Raw genomic sequence first — 11,721 nt, forward strand, 5'->3', positions numbered from 1 at the left:
GCTATCACAAAAAGCCTGTACTATACTCTCAAGTATAATTTTAAGAGCCTTAAAATTCTACTCATTATGGAAACTATAATTTCGGTATTACTTAGATTACTAGATCAACCGCTCAAATGCCGCGTCCTGTCTTGCAATAAAGCAGACTCACATCCAAGATAATTAATATACACTGAGGGGTAGCATGCCTCATAGGATTTACACCCTGCGCTCGGATACCAGCATTTCTGCTCAAATACTCGTACCTGCAAACAGCTTACTTCATCAACATATCGAGCAAAGCGAATACACAAGCAATAACATCAATCAAATAACAAACAAACCAAACAAACAAACAAGCCCACTTCTCCGGAATTGAGCTGTACCAAGCGGCTTGCTTCTGTATAAACGCAGTGGAAGTAGTAAAAGTCAGTGCACTTTTCCTCGAATAGCATTGGCTGCATAAACCGGACCTTACGCTGATAAACTGTGGAATGCACATCCAATTCTGTTTTCAGAAAATTATTGCATGATGCACACACAAATGCATTGCCTCTGTGTAAAGAAAGCACAGAACACGGGTACACAAATGGAACAGGGAAAATCACTTCTACGCGGGCAGCATAATACGATATACGCTGAATTTTTACGGGTGAAAATTACAAGGCACTACTAAGCAATTCCACACATACGACAGTGTATACAACATACGACGGCGAAAAGGCTTAAGACGGAGCGCTCAGGAATAATCGCAGCGTTCCCGCACATCGCTACGAAGCTGAACGGCTATCACAAGACGACAACAACAAGGTATTAGCGAAGGGTAAAAATTGCAGCAAGAAACACAGTGCTGAACAAGTCCAGACATGCGACATCGCATACGAAACACTGCTGATCGGGGAAAAGGCCTAAGCCTGCGACAGAAAATCATAGAGCATACACAAGTTCATTTTTCAATTTTGCGTAAACTACACGCGGTTTGCTATTTCCTGCTTGGAAAACGACGCACAAATTTTCTTAGGGAGCAGAGAAATATAGGAATTTCTACTCCGTGCTCAGATATCAGCATTTCTGGTCATATACCCATAACTGCAAAATTCAGCACTGCTTACTCGATGAACATATCGAGCACCCAACAAGATCTAACAAACAAACCCACTGATAGAACACTATTCAGCTTTACCAAGGGGCTTTCTTCTGCGTAAAAGGAGAGAGAAGGAAGAAACGAGCAGTGAAAAACTACACGCACTTTTGCTCGCATAGCTGTAACTGAAAAAAAGAACGAGGCACACGCTAATAAACTGAGACAGACACCCATTTCTGCTATCAGATAAGTCTTGCATAATGCTACATGCACAGTGGCGTTATCCCTGCGTAAAGAAAGCACAGAACGAGGGTACACAAATCCGATCCCTTAAGTGAGGAGGGAAAGGCACTTCTGCTCGGACAGATAATACGATAAATGTGAATTTGCGCGAAGAAAACTAAGCTTGAACACCGCTACGAGCGTGGCAGACACATACTAACGAAGAAAAAAAAAACATTCCTATACACTTCTACTGATAGAATTGAAGCTAAAGGCTTGAACCGCACGATAAGAACAAAGCACACCGCTTCAGGAAGGCATATCAAAGGCTCGTTCAACCCAACAGATTATAACAAACGTGATAACAATTATTTTTTAGACCACTATTTCACGCAGTAGTACATAAATGTATCATTCGTGTCACACGAAAAGTCAAACACAAAGCACTTACTTGTCAAGTGCAGTCCCAGCTTCACAAAAGCGCACGCGCACACACACACACACACACACACATTTTTTGTAGCCACAACGAGCCCAAACACAACGTCTATTTCACAACCACATAAGTCCATATTATTCCTCAGGTCAATAATTATCCTACCTACCTCAGTAGGCGGTACACACATATATGCGAATGCGAAACAATAGGTCTTCGTTCCGGACGTAATAGGATATCATCAGTTGACCGTCACGAACAAAACAAAAAGGAATGCATGTTCGCTATACATCCAAGAAAATACGATGCCGTGCTTTTGCGCAAAACATCCTGTCTCATGGCTGAGCACGTCGCGATACGACATAAGTTAGAATTAGTGTCGCTGCCGCTCCTGTGGCCTGCTAACGCAGTCATCGAAATATCCGAGCTTTCGTGATACTACTTTCCCGAAAGTGTCCGACGTCCGACCTCGTAGTCCGCCTCGGGGGTGTACTTCAACAGGAGACCATCCTGGGACAGCTGATAAATGTCCGCTGGACGCATGGTGCAGTTCTATGTCTACGAGCTCCTTCGTGGTAACGACGTCCTTCAGGGGCAGAGGTGCTCCAGACAGCGCACCTGCCACCTCATTTGCGGCTTCCCTCCGGTATTCGATCGAGAAGTCGTACCGTTACGTCGTGGCGTACTCCAACGTCCAATGTCTTCCGGCGGGATTTTTCAGTCTGATCAGCCAGGCGACTGCGGATGGTCAGTCTGGGTTGCAAATTTCGCACCATCCAGATACATGTCGAACTTATTCAGTGCGAACATGGTAGCTAGCCAACCGGGCGCGAACATGATAGCTAGCCGAAACCGGGAACCGACTGGCAACAGCGATGAAGCAGCAAGCCGCTGGAGCACTTCGCGATGCGGGAACATCACTGCCCCTTGGAGAGCATCACGGAACAGAGTACCAAACACCTGTGGTCTGTCTTGGACGAGAATCTGCGATGACCTGCGACGACTTCCATGTACCTCGGAACAACGAGAACTTCTGGAACAAGAACTGCTACCATTTTCCCGGATGTCTCGGAAGCCAGGTTTGACCGATGTCTTGGAACACTATGGGAACCAGTTACGCAAGGCCTTTGAGATGGAACCCGCAGCCGCTTAGCATCAGCAACCTCCAGTTGCTCGATGCTGCGCTGAATGATCGAGACTGGTGCTGCGAGACCCTCGCGCAGCCCTGTACCGTGGTACCCGTGTAGTAGACGGTGGTACTCGCTCCCAAGAAGGACGGCGCAGCAAGGCTATGTGCACACTACTGCCGTCTGAACAAGGTAACGGTGAGATTCCTATCCACTTCCCTCTGTGACTCGATCGTATAAACGTTGGGATCAACCCGTGTGTTCACAATATTGGACTACAGTCAAGGAATCCTCCAGATGCTGATAACACCTGATGATGTCGAGAAGACGGGCTTTACCTGTCATAGGAGACGGTTTTGGTTCATCCGGCTTCCCCTCTCCGGCTGTCCAGTTCCCCGGCTAGTTGTCAGCAAATTATGGACAAGGTGCTCGGCGATGTGAAGTGCAACTTCATCATAGCTTATATGGATGACAGTATTTTTTTCACGTTCATTCCAGGAACACCTTTGATACCTTTCTACCCGTCGAATGAAAGTGGTGTTGGGACGCATGCACTCTGCTGAGCTGACAGTCATTCCTCGAAAGAGGCAGTTGTCGACTAACCGCATCGACATGCTCGAGTTTACGGTGGAATCCGGCACGGTCAGGCCGAACCTGGACGAGCTAAAGGCTATACCGTCCGTAGGACGTGAAGAGCTTGCAGAGCTTCTTTGGTATGATTCGATTTTATAGGCAATTCGTACCGCCACGTGATGCAGCCATTAATATGGTTATTGCGGAAAGGTGCGCGCTGGTCCATGGGTGGAAGCACAAGGGGATGCCCTGACTGAAGTCTTAATCGCCCATTTGTAGAGCAGACAAATGCGAGCGATTATTGATTGGGCGCGGCTTTGTTATAACAGCACGAAGGCAAACTTCGGCCCGTGACATTTGCAAGCCTCACGCTGATGTCGCTAGAGCGAAATTATACCGTAACGGAGAAAGAGTGCGCGGGTAGTAAAGTGCATCGCTGTTGCCAGTCAGTTCCCGGTTTCGCCTTGGGCTGATGTCTTGGGTACCCTCACCAGTCCGGCGTCGATCTCTACCAGGGGTTGTCCACTCCAGCAATGGGCGGAAGGTACTGCTGCATGCATGCTGGATAGCCTTCGCGACGTAAGCCCAGGACAAGTCCCATCCGGATAATTAAATCACGTCCCAAGATCATTGCTCCTGCCAGTCCAGGAAGGTAAACAAAGTGTTGTCCGACACGATATTCATCGATGGTGAAGGTAAGGCGTACCGCGCCAGTGACAGGTACAACCGCACCAGCGCCGAGCCATAGGAGAGTCATGGGTCGGGTCGTCCGTACCGAGATGTTCCGCTCCCGGCAGCAATCGTGGATAGTGTCGCTGATCAAGGAAACAGCTGCTCCGGTGTCCACCACACTGACACCCTTGCCCAGAAAGCGCACCACTATACACGGTCCAATGTTTCAGATGTCATCTTGCAATCGGAATGCAAGCGGGAGAGAGGCTACTGCATTCTCAGAAAAGTAGCACAGCTAGAAGTAACTTGCGTCTAGTAAATGTTCGCTCCCGCCGCGGACGGTATTGCATTATCCGCGTTTACCACAGTCGGCGTTTTCCTGGAGTTTACCACAGTCGGTGTGACTTTTCCTGGGGGGCTTGTCCAGGGGCGGCTGGAGTACGATGCGGGCAGTTCCGACGGATGCATCCGTGCTCCACACACCCATAACGCCGCGGTCTTCCACCTTTTATTTCAACTGAGTGCGGCGAGGTTGTTCCCTCGAATCTGATGTTTCGCTGGTATTCTGAGACCTGCAGGCCAGCGGGGTTGGAACTCCGCTGCCTGTCTGCCCCATAGACAACTAGGATGAAGAGAATCCCCCGGTCTGGGGTTTGGGTGGTACCGCAAATAAGCTAACTCTGATCCCGTAGGGTGGCATTGTAGGAAAGCACGTGCCACCTTCTCTTTTCGTCTGAGAGAGATTCCATTCTCCCATACAGTTCTCGAATCGTCCGACTGTATTATAAGAGGTCCTCCTCACTATGATGAGTTCCTCATGCTCTTTAGCATGCGCATTACATAGCATTAGCATTACATAGCATTAGCATTACATAGCATAGCATTACATAACAGCAAACGAACGAGGTTTTATTTTTCGATGTTTTTTCCGATGTTTTGTCCGCTGCCGCACCCAGACTGTCCATTTTCCTCTGCTCATTCCCTCTTAAGTCCTTTCGAGGGAAATGATAACCAAAGGGGCGTGATGGCACGTGCGTCTGCTCGCGTATATCGCGACTTCGGCGTTTGTCGGTCATGGGCTTGCGATATAGCGTCACAACGCACCCTCATCTTAGTTCCTTTGCCTGTTAGTTGCCTGTTGGTGTTAGTTAGTTAGTTAGTTGCATGTTGCTGATAAGGTAACTAAACGGATACTGTATTTGCTGCTTTGTATTTATATAGTTTTTGCAACGAAAGAATAAAGTTGCAGAATCATCACAAAATGAAAGTGTCTCGCTCTGTAACAAAGTGGATTCGTTTTTCGCCTGCATCCCGTCGTGTCTGCCCTTGCATCCCTATAAGTTACTGACAAAGTTAGTTACAGGAAAAGTTATTTATACTGAAATGTATCTCTGTACTGGTTAAATGAATTACTCCTCATTTACTCTCGGTTTCTCATGGTCAGGATGACAACGTGTGAAACTGATTTAATGTGTAGCTTACCAACCATGAAATCATCGTCGTAAGGGTGGTTCTTGGTTAGGGACAATTCCTAGTGACAGGCGACAGTCGGAACACATTGAAATGATGCTTGCTTCCTGTGGTTTTCGTGCTTTCAATAAGAACACGTGTGCACGGTGGTTGTAGGTAGTTCAAATCCATAATTGAGTATCATGCGATCAGTGCCAAAACCTCCACAATATTATTTTTTCTCTCTTGCTGTCTGTGTGGAAATTATAGCGGATTATTTCTGCGCAACAATTGTCACAGAAGTGCACGCGATAGTGTTATGCTACCGTAAAGCAACCAATGCTGAGGGCATTGCTTGTAATGCAATATTGACTGCATTTTTCGAAAAATGTCAACATATGCCTCTTTGTGCTGGACTTTCTCCATCGGGTGGAAGAACGTTCCACAGTCTCCTGAAAGCTTCGTTTGGAAATGCCTTAACATCGTGTCCCAAAGCAACTCCTGGAACTTATATTATACTCAATTGCAGGAGGACGCGTGGCAACTTTTGCAAGCGGCCTCGCCATCATTAGGACCAGCAGCAAAGACGTTTATGTCGTTTACACCAGCTGTTTTACTCTACAACCTCGTGAAGAAGGGCATACATGTAGACTCACGGTGTAGATCGGTGGTATACAGCGATTTTCGTTCTGTAAGTACACCAGGGTTCCGCAGAGTACATCAGATTTATCCCGCTGTATGTTGCACATGTTTAACGGGGCACATGTGCACTTTTTGCTAATGCATTCTTTTACGTTGCCGGAGGGAACGCTTTCCAAAAGATATTGAAGAAAATGTTCTAAACCACTGCACTTTTTCCTTCTCATGCCCTGCTCTGTGATGCCTTGCCGACAACAGACAGACACCATTTTGACGTCATGCTCAACCCGTCTAAACAGACTCCTGTACGATGTCGCTTGATTGTGACACGGGGAAGCGATTTAGATGCTAACGGATAATTTGGCTGGTAATTGCGCAGTAGCTTTTCTTGCCAAATCCCGAGAAGTCACGTTCGCTTGGTCAAAGTGTAGCAATCTCGCATGTTCCCGTGGCATTTTCCGAACGCCAAGCAGCGCCTTTTTCTCCTGCCCTCTATAGAACCTTTTAGCGGGCTTCGAAGTGGGCTATAGCCGATGTCGTCACATTGGCCGGTATTGGTATACACATGGGTTAGCAGACCATGAAATCTTAAGACGAGCCACCGCGGTTCCCCTTGATTCCTGGCAACGCTCATTTCAGTCAGCGCTGGCGCCAGACTAGGTATTTCCTGCGCTAGGCTGTGTTGCCAGAAGCCCACTCGAATTCACCACAAGCATCTCTCCGCTTGAAACGCAATGTTACAAGTTCAAAACGTTCCACTTAATGCGGGCATGATATCTTCGGCGCGGTGTTGTCTTGCGATGTTGCAAAACAAATAACAAAGGACGGACGGACGGACGGATGAGCCATTCGTACAGTGTCGCCACTGCTGTTGTGCCCATTTACCAACTCGCATGTCTAAGCGGATTGCGTGCTGGCTATTTTCTATTTTACGTCGAGACTGGGAGGTAACCGCCGGGGGGCTGTGTGTGTGTGTAAGGGGGGGGGGGGGTCTTCCTCAGACGCCGAAAGACATGTCCGCACAGTTCCCGAGTAAGTCAGCCCGAGACGCACTTCCCCCGGAGCGTTAGTCTTCTGTTGCCCACCTCGGAGGCCGAAAATGGCAAACTCTACCATCAGTGCCTAACACAAGAAACCACATACGAGCCACTGTGAGCAGGTGAAGCCGACAGCCATATTGGAAGGGGCGCCAATATACTAGCGAGTAAACCTTTCAGGTGGTTTTGGTGGGGAACCGATAAAAATAATTGTTCGTCTGACATATGTCTTTATGAGCTCAAGTCTAGGGCTTTTGAAGGTCGTGCTCGCTCTTCCCAGGGTGTATTTCACATGACTCGAAGGGTGCTGAATAGCTGGTGCAAAACTTGCGAAGAGGACGAAACCTAGTAGGAAAGACAACACTCACAGTTTTGCATGTGTGTGTGGTGTTGCGACGCAAGGCCCCAGGTAAAGACAGGGCTCTGGTCTTGGGAAAACGTAGCAGCGTTTATTCTGACAGCTTTCCTAGCTTTCGAAGATATCAGACAACGTGACTTCTGAAGTCCTGGCTGAGGTCACAGCATTTGCCCGTGGCTTCTAACCTTGCTTGGGGTCTTCCTCCGTCTGCTTCGTGGGGCGGACAGGTAGTAGATCCCGTCGGAATGTTGGCGACGGCGGGTTTCCGCATTCGGATGATCTTCTCCGTCTGGGTCCGCGTGGAAAACAGGTGGCCAACCCTCTTGTAATGACACAAAGGTTTTCGAAGTGGTCCTGGTTAATCGCAGATGCAGCTAATCCCACCGTGTATGTTTCGATGTCTGGTTCTTTCGCAACAGTGGTCTTTCTTCCCTGTCTCGGGAGTTGTCCTGTTCGCTGGAATTTCATGGTCCATTTAAATGGAGCATATGACCGGAACGGCGTTTTGAATGAAAGCACACATTCTAGAGCTACCTTAAGCTTGGTCCACACTGTTGCGTTTCAATGCGTCCGTCAGCTCTGTGTCCGTCTACGAAATGACGCAAGCGTCTTCGAGAGCGACGGACGCATAGGTTCGCAGAGTTCGGTAGTTCCAAACGGAGTGACGCAAGAAATGCCTGTCATTGCCTCGGTAATCGTGCCGCCGCGTTCTCTGCGGCTCGTGGGCGTGGGCTTATAGTCCACTTCATGTAGTGGGCTATAAGCAGCGTCTCGTATCGCAGCACCGCAAAAGTGCGAATGTGAATTGGAAACCCATGCGTCCTCCTCACAAAAACTCTGACGGACGGATTTATTGAGACGCAATAGTGCGAGCCAGGCTTCTTTTTTCTGCCCCTTCTAAGATGACGACGTGCCGGCGTCACTCCAGCTGCGTGGCGGCGAAGCTTTAGTATGTAACCTTCTTGATCGTATCCATCCAGCACCAACTATTGAAGGCACTCTCGTGCCTTAATGCATTACGATGTAATGTTTATTTATGTTTTTTTATTGCGTGTTAGCGCCGCGAAGCAACTGTGGCTATGAGCGGCGTACAGATGTGGACAGACGGAGAGAGGGCAGCAGGAAGGAGTGGGGGACAGGGGGATTAGTATGCGTCCTGGGGGCTTCAGGGGGAACTCTGCCGACATTCGTCTGGAAAGTCTTGGGAAAACCCAGGGAAAACCTCAGACAGCACAGCCGGCGGGGTAAGGATTCGAGCCCACCACCTGCCAGTCTTGAGCACGACCTTGGTTACCACCAACGAGCGGACGCCTTAGCCCACCCGGCCATGCCGCTGGTATTTATTTATGTAAATACCTTAAATTATCCCCATGGGGCATTACATGAGGGAGGGAATTACAGTACAGGAACAACAAGAAGAAAAACAAATATTTACAGCGAGACACTCATGAATAACAAACAAGATGAACCCGCATACCTGCTAGGCACACTGGTAAACAAGAAACAAAAGAAACACGATATTTATAGTTAGACACACTCATAAAAAGCAAGATAATCGATATATGTAAAATAATCTGCATAAACAGTTACTTATATCTGGAGAAAATGCAAAAATTGACGTTTGAAAGCAGTTACATCATGAGTGATGACTAGCGGCAATGGAAGACCGCTCTATTCAGTGGTGCATAGAGCTAAAAAAATGAGCGAGAAAAATGTGTGGTGTTACATGAGAAAGGTTCAACTTTTAAGGGGTGATCCAGTCGCGGGTACATACAGCTATGTACAGCTGGTAACAAAAAATTCGGTCTCAATAAACTGGTATGAAAGAATTTATGATAGAAACAGAGCCTATTAGATTTCCTGCGTGTCTCGACGTAAGGAAGGTCAATGGATTGTTTAATAGCTGTAACACCTGAAGGATAATGAATGTCCAACACGTGTAGCGCGGAAACCAAGAACATGACCCGAGGCATAGGAAAGCGTGAGCTCTGCATGTTCTCAAGAAGGCCGAGCCCCAACTGGTGCCAGTGCGACGATGGCCTATAAGGCTGACACCACGGTTGCTTGACGGGGAACTCTATTAGAGTCGTAAAACGCGCTACAATTTCCTCGTAGTAGTGATCTCGTATCGGCAGAGTGGCTTGATAGAGACAGGTTCGTGCCTCGAACTGCAGATTATCCAACATGTGTAGCGCTGAACCCAGGGACAAGACCTGAAGCATACGAAAGCGTGAGCCCTTCGTGTTTTCATGAAGGCCGTACCCCAACTGGTGCCAATGCGACGATAGCTTAAAGGCTGACACCACAGTTGCTTGACAAGCAACTTGGTTAAAGTCGTAGAACGGCGAAAATTTGCTCGTCGTAGTGATCCCGCATCGGCATAGTGGCTTAATAGAGACAGGTTTGTGCCTCGAAGTAGAGATTGTCCTACACGTGTAGCGCGACACCAAGGACACGACCTGAAGCAACTGGTGCCAACTGGTGCCGACGCGACCATATGATGCCGAGATGGCTTATAATGCTTACAGCACATTCGCTTGACGGGGGACTCTGCTCGAGTCGTAGAACCGGCGACAATTATGTTGAGAACGCGAGAAAGCTGAGGACGCGACAAAACACTTCTCGACAAAGCGCTCGATATACCTCTTCTTTCGTCAAGCTCTCTGTCCCAGGTTGCCCCATGCAAAATAAATTGCACTAATCCCTACAGGATCAATGTTGAGGGTTGAATAACTCACTGAATGAATAATTGCTAGTTGTACGCTGTCCGTGTTCCATGTGTTGCATCGTGACCATTGACGATATCACTCCCATTATCACTTAATACTGGCACACGGAGTTTCTTTTTATTCTTTTGCCTTTGTGCCATTAAACACATAATCAATCAATCAATCTTTTTATTCGGTTCGTTTCTTTTTAATGTAAGATTCACAAAATAGGTGCACAAAAAGCAATTAAGCTACACTTAATCATCCAGTGTAATGACTACTCCACATGACATCTTGTCTTTCTCGCTACAACTTGAATATTTAGATGTACAATGTACAATTACTGTTGATTTCAGTGGTGCAGAGAGAAACGAATACGCGTCAGCGATGGAGTCTACAGCCTGGCATGGGACGGGTTTACAGTGAAAGTGGCAGATGACCTGGTCACAACTAAAGAAAAGGTGAGGAGTACGGGGCATTGTTATTAGGACACCAATCTGCTAACAATCGTAGCAATGTTACTAGAACTGCAATGTTATGCATAAAAGCTGGTTCTGTGTCCCACGTTGGAAGACGTGGTGAAAGTGTATTGTCAAACCTACGGTGCAGTACAATGCCCTGTATTTCGGTGTGGTTATTTTGTTCGTTGACGACGTACTACTGTCACATGTTTACGGAGATGAGATTATACGCTGTTGTTTATCCCGCTTATCGTTACTTTTGTCTTCTTTAAAGGTTTGCGCGGCGAGAGCTACTGGTTTTCAAGGACACTGGGCCGTTTTTGCCCTTGAGCGTGCAGACGACTATAGTTGCGGGCACTCCAAATTGTCCTATACGGACATTCTTCGAAAAATGGACCAGTGCAGCCGAACAAGAAAAATATAATGACCCAAACCCATACTAGGCTGTCACATCATTGACTCACGAACGCCTCATTACCATACGTGAACGGCACGATATGACACATACGCATATGTTGGCAGGCTCGGAGAGGTCAGCCCTGTGCTGTGCACACGTAAAAGCAATAATGGGCCTTAGTAGGCAATCCCGAAACACGATAAGCCATTCCCAATGCCACTTAGAAGTGGCTGTATGTATGTAACTGTGTTGTGATGGTAACTGATCAAAAATGCTTAAAAAGAAAAACGTTGGTGGGTCGGTCGGGTTTCCTCCTCACCTCCTCTCGCACCAGCCTCCTCAGCAGGTGACCCAGCCTACAGTGGTGGAGGAAGACCACGGCTTTCCTGAGTGAGCCATTCTTAGCAGTAGGTGGCAGGTTCCCTACATAAAATAATGGGAGAGGCTTGCTATGGGGATTTCTAGAGTTAGGAGAGGGTTGCGCCAACTCCAGGTTGGCGCAGTTTTCGGGTGGCACAGATCATGGCAGGTGTTCTTTTTTTTTTTTCTCGCTGGTTAGTTTCAACACAACTTGCTTGC

At 47.7% G+C, this 11,721-nt stretch overlaps 1 protein-coding gene across 2 annotated transcripts in view; it reads left to right on the forward strand.

Annotated features, from left to right (window-relative positions):
• LOC135373792 (uncharacterized) overlaps positions 1 to 11,184 on the forward strand; it is a 124,701-nt gene extending 113,517 nt beyond the window's left edge. Inside the window, exons 18-20 of one of the 2 annotated variants that reach the window (XM_064606859.1) lie at positions 6,072 to 6,233; positions 10,641 to 10,745; positions 11,020 to 11,184. In XM_064606859.1, coding sequence (XP_064462929.1) covers positions 6,072 to 6,233; positions 10,641 to 10,745; positions 11,020 to 11,169 — 417 coding nt within the window. In that variant the 3' untranslated portion in view covers positions 11,170 to 11,184. The remainder of the gene's footprint in view (positions 1 to 6,071; positions 6,234 to 10,640; positions 10,746 to 11,019) is intronic. The other variant, XM_064606860.1, reaches the window with a different exon arrangement.
• Positions 11,185 to 11,721: the final 537 nt, after the last annotated feature.

This window comes from Ornithodoros turicata, unplaced genomic scaffold (genome assembly GCF_037126465.1).
Source record: "Ornithodoros turicata isolate Travis unplaced genomic scaffold, ASM3712646v1 Chromosome32, whole genome shotgun sequence".
NCBI classification, from domain to species: Eukaryota; Metazoa; Arthropoda; class Arachnida; order Ixodida; family Argasidae; genus Ornithodoros; species Ornithodoros turicata.